At 36.2% G+C, this 12,059-nt stretch overlaps 2 protein-coding genes across 2 annotated transcripts; one reads left to right on the top strand and one right to left on the bottom strand.

The window, feature by feature from the left end:
- Positions 1 to 2,298: 2,298 nt before the first annotated feature.
- LOC120138613 (zinc finger CCCH domain-containing protein 29-like) lies at positions 2,299 to 4,771 on the bottom strand. The gene is made up of 2 exons (XM_039154047.1): positions 4,679 to 4,771; positions 2,299 to 4,513 (listed from the first exon to the last, which is right to left on the bottom strand). The coding sequence occupies exon 2, from the start codon at positions 4,452 to 4,454 to the stop codon at positions 2,514 to 2,516; it is 1,941 nt and encodes a 646-aa protein (XP_039009978.1). The 5' UTR covers positions 4,455 to 4,513; positions 4,679 to 4,771; the 3' UTR covers positions 2,299 to 2,513.
- A 3,569-nt stretch (positions 4,772 to 8,340) lies between these two features.
- Positions 8,341 to 11,484, top strand: LOC120138638. Its single transcript, XM_039154069.1, has 9 exons — positions 8,341 to 8,475; positions 8,587 to 8,766; positions 8,882 to 8,907; positions 9,007 to 9,121; positions 9,206 to 9,373; positions 9,575 to 10,222; positions 10,337 to 10,496; positions 10,620 to 10,806; positions 11,223 to 11,484. Exons 1-9 carry the CDS (start codon positions 8,341 to 8,343, stop codon positions 11,482 to 11,484), a joined length of 1,881 nt encoding a protein of 626 aa, XP_039010000.1.
- Positions 11,485 to 12,059: the final 575 nt, after the last annotated feature.

The following is a 12,059-nucleotide window of genomic DNA, read 5'->3' as shown; positions in this document are numbered from 1 at the left end:
ATTATATACGTAATAGATCACTTGTTGATTGATCTCCAATCTTTAAGGGTGTGTTTGGTTGGGGGAATGTGAGATTCTCATGGGAATGGAATCCACATTCCCCCGTTTGGTTGGTCGAGAATGTCATTCCCGGTAATCTTATATTACCAATAGTGGATTTTTTAGGGGTATATTACTGGGAATGTCATTACCTCCCTTTCCTTAGGTATTGTTGGATTACCGACGTTTTGGACTAAAATGCCCTTAATTTTTTTTCTTTAAAAAATATATTTATTCTGTCATTAAATAATAATAATTTTATGAAGGTTAAATTATAATTTTATTATTAAATTATTTTAGATTTACAAAAAAAAATATAATTAAAATTTTATATGAAGTTCATGGGTTAAAATAAAATTTTACCCTTTCATTAAACATTTTTATATTTTCAATTTTGTAAAAAAATATATAAATTTTATGAATTTAAAATTTTTAAAGAAAATATATAAATATTTTCCAACTTGTTAAAAAACAAATATATAATAAGAATAATTTGATCAAATATACATTACAATAATCTTTTATTCCTTTAACCAAATACGGTAATCTAACATTCATGCTAAACCAACCAAACACAAAATACAACATTCCCAGTAATCCTATTTCCTGGTAATTTTTTATTCCCACTGGTAATCTTATATTCCGTGAACCAAACGCACCCTAAGGGAATTTAAGGGGTTTTGAGAAATTTAAAATTTTAGAGGTTTTAGAAATTATGAAATTTGATATTTTTATTTTTTTTTAAATAATATCACGTGTCAAGTAACTATTGGTTGACGAATTTTTTTAACGATCGTTGACAGAATGACCTTAAAATGATAAAATAATGAAACTTTAAATACCTTAAATAATAACATAAGAAATATTATATACTTATTTTGGTTAAAAAACTTCAAATACTTAAAATAAACGAAAAGTATAATATGAACATTTATTTTTTTTAATCAAGTCTATAAAAAGAATATATGAATTAAATCTCTAATTTAAACATAATAAAAGGATCAAAATCAAATTTGACCCAAAAAGTGAAGAGACTAGTGGGAAATCCAACAAGTTGCTAACATTTGGTTGAGAATTAGTCTAGTGGGCGGCTCTCAACATTTTCTTATCTTTTTATTATTTTATAATTTTTTAAGTATAAATTTGGTGGGTCCATTGATAAAAATCTTATCTCCCTCAACAAACATAAGGTTTGAGCCTCCATAGAATTATATAAAAAAATTATGATAACTTGGTGTGTGGGTATATTATTATATCATACGATCAACTTTGGCATATGGTCAGCTTCAAATTTCAGAACTAGCTTATGTCCTCTAATTTTCCATGATATCATCTATTGAATATATTAAGGTTCTATTTATAGATAATAGTAAAAAAATTATTAAATATTTTAGATCAAATGAAAATTTTAAAATAATTTTATAGATTAAGTTGGCTTATAAATTTATTATATGTTAAATATATTTATTTATTTATTTTTATAAATATGAAATGAGTATGAAGTAATATATGTTAAAATACTTTTAATCCTTTGATAATGAACTTTTATACTTTTGTATATGCGATGCTCAAACTCAAAATTTCAAAAGATAACAATAAATCTATTAATCATTGCATATTTAATTAAATATGTTTTAATTTTAAAAAATTACATCGTCATTTTAACAGTAACAACTGGTGGATGGTGTTGGTAATTTAAATCTACTAATAGTATAAAGAATAAATTAATGTCAAATTAAAGTAGAGAAATAAATCCCCAATTTTGAATTTTGACATAGTAAAAGGACTAAAACTATAATTGTATCATAAAATAAAATAAAATAAAATGAGAGAATGAAACATGAAACATGAAACATGAAACCTTAAAACTTATTTTATAATGAGATTAAGCAATTCTTTAGTCCTAAATTTGATCCAAAACATTTTTGTCCATATTGATTCCTAAAACTCTTAACAAGTTTTCCATTATTGGTTTGACACAATTTCAGAGTATCACTTAATCAAAATAATTAAAAATCTGATTTCACGACCGAATTAGAAAAAAACACACCAAATTTAAGGACTAAATGCCGTTTTACCCCTTTTATCAATTTTCTTGTTTGTACCAGTGATTCTGAAAATAAATAAATAAATAAACTGTGTGTACCAGTGGGAACTCAGAAAAATGATAAAAGCACCAATATATCACAACAATGGAGTTCATATGAAGATAAAAACTTAAGTAGGATTACAATGAGTCGTTGATGAAAACACAAAGAATTAAGAATATAAAGTAATAAATAAATTTATTTGTTGCTGCTTGCTTCATCTGTCTCCTAACTCTACCATGAGCAGTGAAACTTAAACCTTCTTGCTCATGTCTGTTTTACTTCTTCAACCGATCGGTTCTTCCACCGTCAACTATGGCTACCGAATACTATTACGAATAGAAGGAAAAGCTAGAGTAGAGCAAATGAGCAAAAGGGGTCTCTTCCTTATGCTACCATCTGCTCCTGTTCTATGTACATTTGTTCCACCCATGGTGGAAGCCTGTCTCGAACACCTTTACCGATGTTGTATTGCTGCTGAAGCGATGGACCTCCGGCAGGTGTAACGTCTTTCACGAGTGAATTAACCCATGACACGTCTGGCTCATCGATGTTGGATGGCGTCATCATGTCTTTTGTCGTTGTTGGTGCGGGAGTGTTGTTGCGGAACCCGAATGAAGCCGACCTCCTAAGCTTGTTCAGCTCATCTCCTTGCATACCCCAATCCAGTTTCCCATCAGGGGAGCTCCAGTCGGATATGTTTGAAGACATCATGGTCGTGGAATTCAAAGGTGCGGTGAGTCCAGCTCGACCGCGGTCTATGAAGCTCTGGCTTCGTTTTGCAAAAGCAGAAGATCTCGAATTCATTACTGCTGCTGCCACAGCAGCAGACGAATCGAAACCGAATGGTGAGGGACTCCTCGCTGGAGAGGATGGGAGATTTGTTGGATAGCTTGCACGAAGTTGGTTTTGGCGGATTTGATTCGCTGTTGGAGATTGCATCTGGCTTGGTGTTGCAGATTTTACCGAGAGTCCCTTCAATGGAGACAATAGGGAAGGATCGAGAGATCCGAATGCATCGTCGAGATTAGTAGGCTTCAAATCACCAAGCCTACTGTATTCCTTGCTCCAGCAGGATGGAGAGGAGAGACTAGAGATCTCATCCATCAATTGCTGCCGCTGCATCTGGTTCTTGAGCCCGAGTATTTCCATTTCCAAATCAAAATCTCGGGCACTAAAAGCCGTCTTCAAGCGGCTACCCGGTAGCTGCAAGGCAGGTGGGGTGAGGCTCATTTTGTTCTGCCATAAGCCCCCGTTCTTTTGAGAGGAAGAGGAAGCCAAAGGAGACATGGGAGGCGTCGAAACGGTAGGCAGAGGCAAGGATGATGAACCGAGTGCTAGAGAGCTCAAAGTTGTCATATCCACTGCATTGACCGCAGCAGACCTCGGTGAAGGCATCGCCGAACCGGTGGAAGCATACACCGGACGTAATTCCTCCGGCTTGTGAGCAAAGAAACAGACTTTGCGGGCGCAACCGATCTCGTCTTTGCAAAGTCTGGTCCGGTATTGAGCAGGATGAAGCCAGGATTCGAACACACCGTGTGCGTAATCACAAGCATCACCCTTAGGGCATGCCCCCTTACGGAACTCCGGGCACGGCACGCAGCTATAGGGGTACTTCCTTGGGTCTCGCCGCCTAGCGTTCTCGCCGGGATGAACGAAGGGACACTCGGTCCAATCATGGGAGTATGCCCTCGAGCAAGGCTTCACCTTAAAGGTATACATCCTAAATTCATCAGTTCCATATATCCCAATGTTGATATCAGGCAACGATACATCGACAGGATATTCCTTCTTCTCCGGAAGAACCGTCTTCTCCGACTCCTCTTCCGGGTTAACAGCAACAACATCACCACCTTGCAGCAGCAACTCAATCACCTTTCTCCTGGAACCACTCAAAGACTTTAAACCCGGCATGATCAGATCTACAGGTTTGTTCCCATTAGCATCAACGCAATTAACATCCGCAGACGCATCAAGCAAGAGCTTGACAATCTCGACCGAAGAACTCGCACCACCGGCAACCGCACAATGAAGGGCAGTAACTCCATCAACACCACAAGCTCCATTCACATCAGCCTCCCCACTTCCGACGATGTATTTCAAGACATCAACGCTACCAAACATGGCAGCGATTACCAGTGGTGTCCTCTCTTCGAACCCCATCTTTCTCGACCCGATTCTTCTACCGTACCAGAAGCTTGCCTCTGCAAGATCCAAACCCTTTTCTTCCACCTCCCTTCTGAAGGCCACTAGATCACCCGAGGCGGCTAATTCAAGCAAAACCGAGGATTTGTCGGCTTTAAGCTCGTCTAATTTTCCTTCCATGATGAAATTTTAAGGAACAAGTTCAGTCTTTGAACCACTGCACATCAAACAACAAAGACCTGCATAAATATTAAAAGCAACAAAAAAATAAGTTTCCTCATTCCGCAGCAATAATCCAATAACAAAAGAGAAACACCATAACATAACATACAGAAAACAGATGGCTAAGCTCATGAATTCATGAAAAACAAAGAGAATCAAACGCAAATATCGAGTCCTTTTACCTATTTGAGTGGTCTCTGATGGAGAAAACAGAGGAAGAGAAAAAGGGTACGTGTTGAAAAATGAGGAGGATTAAGAGATTTTGAGGAACTGAACAAGTTTGGGGGGCTTCTTAAGTAGGGGGTATTGCTGGTTTAAGGAGGAAGAAGGGAGGAAAGTATGGCTTTTCTTCCCCTTGCTTTCTGTTGGTGGTCAAAAGTCAAAACTTCAAAGTGAGTATTTTGAATTTTGGTTTAAAAAAAAATCTCTAGGATAAACTACATTTACTGGTCACTTTTATGTTATGTTTTCTGATTTTGACCATTCAACTCTCATAAATTATATTTTGATCATTTATGTTATCAATTTATCTCAAAATATTTAGTCTAACTCAATTATCATTATCTTGATGACGTGAAATATTAGCAAGAATATTTTATTTTTTATTTAATTCTTGAATTTTAGTTAAAATATAACATTGTTTTTCTTTCTTTTCTCTCTCTCTATCTCCTTTCTTTTTCTTCTCTTATTTCTTCCATTAAAAACCCTAATCGTCATCATCTTTATATCATCATTCAATTGACATTAAACCTTCATTCAGGCTATAAAAAGATCAAAGGATTCTTCTCTTTTTCTTCTTCTTCTTCTTCTTCTTTTTCTTTTCGATTCTCCGATTAATTTTCTTAAAAATTTGATGAAAATCTTGAGAATTTTATAAATCTCTAGAATTTCTAAGACTTAATTTAAAAAATTGGTCGTTGGATCATAGAAGAAATTGAATTGTATCTTCTCCCCAGTATTACCAATGTTTTTATCGTTCGATTTAACTCGTATCACAAAGTTCAAGATTATTGTAATTAGATTCGAACTGTAAAAAAAAGGGAGTTCACTGTAAAAGAAACAATCCAACATCAACCCGATAGGCGATATGACGATGAAACAGAAATCTGATGATTTATTTTGAAATTTTGACTTTGATTTTGAGGGTTTTTTTTAGTAAAATCCACATCGATAGAATAGTAGAAAAAAACGCTTTAATTTAATGTTGATTACTGATGAAAAGATGGGAGGAATCGACAACGAAATATATGATAGAAAAGAATAGTTATAGATTCTTTTTAACTTGTTTTTAATTTTATTAAGTAAAAGAAATAAATAATGTAGCATAATATTGGAAATAAAATAAAATAAAAGTATTAAATTTATATTTTAATTAAAATTTAAGGGTAAATTATTTTTTTATTAACATATCACGTCAGAAATGTAACGAGAGTTTAATATTCTAAATGATTATTTTACAATAAAACCATAACGTAAGAGCTTATTTTGTAATAAATTGTTAATATAGCTGATCAAAATATAATTTCCAAAAATTAAATGGCCTAAATAAAAAATAAAACAAAAATGACCGCTAATATAGTTTACCTAAAAATCAACAAACGAAGAAGATGAAATTTGAATTGAAATGCAAATGGAAATGAAATTGCAAGAGAGGTTTGATTTTGAATTTGAGTGTTTTTTTGGAGTTCCAAACTGGCTGGCCATCACGTGTGAGTCAGAGATTGGCTTTTAGGTTTCCCTCCCCAAGTGGGTACTGATTCATTGATTCCAACCTGTAACTGACTCAGTAAGTACTGAGTTGAGCTGAGCTGCCCCTTCGGTTTTAACGCGTTTCCTCATTCGCTTTAGGTGGGTCTCAAGGCCCGCACGCTCGGACAAAATACGCTTGACTAACCATTCCACTTTCTTTGCTTAGCCACATTCTACTTGAGCAATAACATAAAAAAATACAGTTAATGTTTGATTAAATAATTATTTAAATTTTTTAAAATATTTTGACATTTAATATTTTATATAATATTTAAAAAATAATAATATTTGATTAAATTATCACTTTAACTTTTATTTTTGTATTTTAGATGATTTTAGATACCAACATTTCATTTTATAGTAAATAAACTCTTATTTTGAAACATTTCTCATTAAATAACTATGCAAGACTATTCGTACCTAGTCGGTTTTGAGCAAATGAAGTTTCTCTGGGCGCACGTTAGCCGGATTAATGGGTCCTCGGTTTCTCTTCTTTGCTTCTGATATCTTCTGCATTTTTGTTAGTAGGGATTTTCGCAGTTGCTTTTTGTTTCATTGGTATGGATTCGACGAGTTTGAGTCTTGATTGGAGGAATTTATTTGTGGGATCGAAGAATCAGTCGATTGATTTTTCCCCCTGAGATTCATGATGGCGATGTTGCGGTTAAGCCTCCTCTTAAGGTAATTGAGGAAGGCATTGCTGATTGGAATCATGCCCTAGTGGGTCAGTTCATTTGCGTGGCTCCAAGATTTTTTTCATTGCAAAGTATAATCGTTTCGATTTAGGGGAATTCTTCGCATGTGAAGGTTAGTTTAGCTGGTCCTAACCTCTTTGTGTTTTCGTTTATAGATTCTAATCTGAGGGACTGGGTGCTCGAAAACGGTCCCTGGCATATCCAGAATAAACCTCTGGTTTTGAGGAGGTGGGAGCCTGGATTGCAGAGACTCAATTTTGACCTAGCTCTAATGCCTATCTGGGTTCAACTTTATAATATCCCGCTTGAGCTCTACACTCAAAAGGGACTTAGTTACATAGCTAGTGCATTAGGTAATCCTCTTTTTATGGATTCCATCACTGCATCTCGTGAGAGGCTAGAATTTGCTAAATTGTGTGTTGAGATTGAAGCTGGCAGTATTCTCCCTGATGTTATTCATGTAATACTTAAGGATGGGTCGTTTGTGGAAATAAAAGTGCATGTGCCATGGATGCCTCAGTCCTGTTCTACGTGTAAAGTGTTTGGGCATCATGTTAGCTTGTGTACTAAGGTTAGGCAAACTTTTGTTAAGCCTAAGGAAGTCCAAGTATGGAGAAGGAAAGAAGGTACCCATTCTGATGAGACTGGTAGTAAGGAACCTCTTATTACTACTGTTGAAGCTTCTTATGAGAAGTTTACTTTTGTTGATCATGGTTATGATCTCCAGGTTGAAATTGCCATGGAATCATCTGTCCATGATCTTCAGGAAGCTAGTAAGGTTACCCATCTTGCTGGTCTGGGGACTGATCCCATGCAACTTGTTACTGTTGACCAGTCTTCTGTTTTGAAGGATCATAATGGTGACTCTAGTGGGCTTGTTAGTAACTTGGGGGTCGAGGGAGTTGTCAAGCCTAGTGAATTTCCTTCTCTTCAGGATTCTCTGAAGAAGAAGACTAGGAGTAAGAAAAAAGAGAATGATGGATCCTCTAGTAAGGTAGAAAGCTTGGTGGATGGTCCCAGGAAGACCAGGGCTGCTTCCATTGGTGTAGCCTTGTTGCTTAATGAGATTAAGGCTAAGAAGATGGATCATTTGGATAAAGTGAAGAGAAATGTGATGTCTTTGGGTTCTGGTTGTGATGTTCCTTCCTTCTCTTGATAATGATAGTGAGTTTTTGGAATGTTAGGGGGATTAATAACCCCTTAAATTAGGTGAAAGTGCTTAAGAGGCTGGATTCTTGTGAAGTGGGTGTTATTTGTCTTATGGAGTCTAGGATTAGAAGGGATAACTCTGTCAAATTTTTCACTATTTTTTCTGCTGATTGGAATTTATTTGAAAATTATAATTGTGTAGATGGGGCAGATTATGGATTATTTGGAAGAAATAGCTATCTTTTTCTGTGATGAGAAGATGTGATCAGGACATTTCCATTATTGGCACTATTGATGGTCTTCAAACTGCTATTACTGCTGTTTATGGTAGTAATAGTGGTGGTACTAGAAGAGGTCTTTGGGAGCATTTGAGGACTGTTGAGAATGTTATTTGATCCTCTTCTTGGGTGATTGGTGGGGACTTCAACATAATTGCTAGAGCTGAGGAAAGTTTAGACTTTGAGGTTATGAAAGTTCATAATTCCTCTGACATGAAGGAGTTTCAAGACTGCTTGGAGGAGCTTGATCTGATGGACCATCATTTCCTTGGGCCTACCTTCACATGGTCAAATAGGCAGGAGGGTTCTTTTTTAGCTCGGAAGCTAGATAGGATTTTGGTTAATACTCAGTGGTTGCTGGATTACCCTGATTCTTTTATGGAATTCAAAGCACAAGGGGTCTCTGACCACTGCCTTGGGCTTTTATGATCTCAAAAGGGTGTTTTGATTAAGAAGCCTAGATCGTTTAAGTTCTTTAATTGTTTGGATTCACATGACAAATTCCTGACTATAGTTAAAGACTCCTGGCAAGTGCACTGTGTAGGTTCTGCCATGCAAGTTTTGTTCAGTAAAATGAGAAGGCTTAAGCCTCTCTTAAAAGAGCTCAATAAGGAGTTTTTTTCCTGATATCTCTGGTAGAATGAAGGGTAAAAGATCTAAGTTGGAGCAAATTCAGATTTTTAATCTGACTCATGTTGAGCAGAGAAGAGTTGATGAGGAGAAAAGAGTTTATGATGAGCTTGTTAACTTGGAAGTAGATGAGTCTCAGTTATATAGATAGAGAGCTAAGATGCATTAGTTGAATGAGGGAGATCTTAATACTAAATTCTTCCATCAGAGGGTTGAATCCAATAAGAAAAGAAATACCATCAGAGTAATTAAAGGTGAAGATGGTCAATTTTATGACACTTTTGAGGGCATGGCTGCTGAACTAGTGAGTTTTTTCACTAATCTAATTGGAGTTGAGGACCCTCTTGTCAAGAGCAGTTCTATTGAAGATCTGAAAGTCCTGTTAAACTACTCCCTGCCAGAAGGAGCTGCTGATTTTTTTAATTAGTGAAGTGAGTGATATGGAGGTTAAGGAGGTCCTGTTTAAGCAATGTAAGGACAAGAGCCCAGGTCTTGATGGGTACACCTCTGGGTTTTTCAAGGCTGCCTGGACATTATAGGTGCTGATTTCACTTCTGCTGTGAGGTATTTTTTCCAGGCCTCTTATTTGTTGCCTGCATTCAATGCCACTGCCATTGTTTTGGTTCCTAAATCTCTTAATGCATGTCTAGCTAAAGAATTTAGGCCTATTTCTTGTTGTTCAGTAGTTTACAAAACTATTACAAGAATTCTAGTCAACAGACTTGCTCATTTCTTTCCTAGTATGATATCACTTAGTCAGTCAGCCTTTCTTAAGGGCATGAACATTGTTGATAACACCTTGCTAGCTCATGAAATTATTAAAGGCTATTCTAGAAAGAGCCTTTCTCCTAGATGTGCAATCAAAGTTGATTTACAGAAGGCTTTTGACTCTGTTTGTTGGGATTTCTTATTGAAGGTTCTTGTTGTTATGGGTCTCCCTTGTACTTTCTGTAATTGGATTAAGGATTGTATTACTACACCTATGTTCTCTCTTTCTTTAAATGGTAGCTTGGTGGTGTTTTTTAAAGGAGCTAGGGGGATTAGGCAAGGAGATCTTTTATCTCCTTACCTATTTATTTTAGCTATGAATGTTCTGTCTTCTCTCCTAGATGCTGCTGCTAAGCATGGTATTTTTAAGTTCCACCCTAAATGCAGAAGAATATCTCTCACTCATCTCTGCTTTGCGGATGATCTACTTGTTTTTTGTCATGGCTCTTTGGGTGCTGTGTTGGGAGTGCAATGCACTTTAGATAAGTTCTATGAGCTTTCGGGACTTAAATTGAATGCCCAAAAGACATAATTATATGCTTGTGGTGTGAACGTATTTAACTTGGAGCAGATCATATTGGATACTGGGTTCAGGGTGGGACAGCTTCCTGTGAGGTATCGTGGTGTGCCCCTAGTGACCCGCAAGCTCACAGGCAAAGACTGTGAAGCACTTCTGACCAAGATAAAGGATAAGCTCAGGATTTGGTCTAACAAGAACTTGAGTTATGGTGGTAGGCTCCAATTGATTAAATATGTTTTATTCATTATTTTTAACTATTGGAGTAGGCAAATAGTTCTGCCCAAGGGAGTTATTAGGGATATTGAACGCATTTGTATGTGTTTTTTCTGGAAAGGCAGTGATTTATCAGCTAAAGGGGCTCGTGTGGGTTGGAGCCAGATTTGCTCCTTGAAGTCTGAGGGTGGTTTGGGTCTTCGAAGCCTTGTGATGTGGAATAAAGCTTGTTGTTTTCTCCTTATAAAGAACATTTTGGCTAATGAAGGCTCTCTGTGGATTGCCTGGATCAATGAATATTGCTTCAAGTCAGTTAGCATTTGGGATGTTGAGTGTAAAGCTCACTTCAATTGGGTCCTGAGCAAGCATCTAAGTATGCGTGAGGAGGCTAGACGTTTATTCCTTCCTTGTTCCAACTGGAGTCTTATTAAAGGTAAATAGATATGGGGCAATATCCGAGATTACAAGGCGAAGGTAAATTGGCACAGACTGATTTGGTTCCCTGCTCACATCCCAAAATTCTCTCTTGTCTCGTGGATGGTTATTCTCGATAGATTGCCTACTAAAGACAGGCTTGTTCGGTTTGGTTTGGCTATTGACAATGTATGTGGTTTGTGTGCTCTGGCATTGAATCTCGAGACCACCTTTTTGTTGAATGCCCTTTTGCAAAAGAAGTGTGGGGTATTGTTTTAATTACTTGCGATGTTCGTTATGACCTTAACAGTTGGGGTGACATTTTCAACTGGTTGATTGCAAATTTGAAGGGCAAATCCCTCAGAGTTCATATCATGAAGCTTGCTTGGACTGGTCTGCTGTATTTTGTTTGGGAAGAGCGTAATCATAGACTCTTTCGAGGCTCGTCTCGCTCGGTTGATGTAGTCGTAAATAGCATAAAAGAGGATGTTAGAGTCAAATTGTGTAGATTTGGTTGTCCTAGGATTGAAGATGTTAACAGACATTTATATTTGAACTGGGGTCTGTCTTGAGGTTCTTTGTTGGATGTAGCAGCTAGGCTGCTTTCTTGGATGGAATATAAATTACTTATCTAAAAAATCTATGCAAGACTAAAAAAAAGAGGATTGTGCTATCTCTCCGGTTTTCTTTTTCATAACAATAGTTCATCGCCGTTTTCAACTTATCTACTATCAATTTCTCATCCATCAACAAATAATGAAGGCTCTCTAACCAAATCAAAAGATTAAACAACTAAAACCACCATAACTCAATTTTTCCGATTAACGTATTCACATTCTAAAATTGTATCCAATTACTTTTGATGGTTTTATTCTAGTTTAGAATATTAAACTTCAGTCTAATCATGAAATACATATTTTACAATATCAAAATTTAGAAATTAATCTCTCAACTTTATTTTTTAGAACTTTGGTCCATACTTAACAGAAAATAGGTGTTGTGGCATTAGTTGCGTATAACATTTATAACCATCAACACTGATTTCAGGTTGTCTTCCTCTGCTGGTATGCCGACATCCATATAATTTATTAATTATGTTGTAATAACAGTTGAGGGATTATATACCATGCTATATTCAATGTTTATT

The sequence above is a fragment of the Hibiscus syriacus genome, unplaced genomic scaffold (assembly GCF_006381635.1).
Source record: "Hibiscus syriacus cultivar Baekdansim isolate YM2019G1 unplaced genomic scaffold, ASM638163v2 tig00110704_pilon, whole genome shotgun sequence".
Classification (NCBI taxonomy): domain Eukaryota; kingdom Viridiplantae; phylum Streptophyta; class Magnoliopsida; order Malvales; family Malvaceae; genus Hibiscus; species Hibiscus syriacus.
The sequence above is the reverse complement of the archived record's forward strand: the minus strand, read 5'-3'. Positions and strand labels throughout refer to the sequence as shown.

Coding starts and splice junctions, on each gene's coding strand:
- LOC120138638 (XM_039154069.1), top strand. CDS start 8,341: ATGAGAAGATGTGATCAGGACATTTCCATTATTGGCACTATTGATGGT. Junction 9,122..9,205: donor ATGAGCTTGTTAACTTGGAA/GTAGATGAGTCT, acceptor TTCTTCCATCAG/AGGGTTGAATCCAATAAGAA. Junction 10,807..11,222: donor ATCAATGAATATTGCTTCAA/GTCAGTTAGCAT, acceptor TGACCTTAACAG/TTGGGGTGACATTTTCAACT.
- LOC120138613 (XM_039154047.1), bottom strand. CDS start 4,454: ATGGAAGGAAAATTAGACGAGCTTAAAGCCGACAAATCCTCGGTTTTG.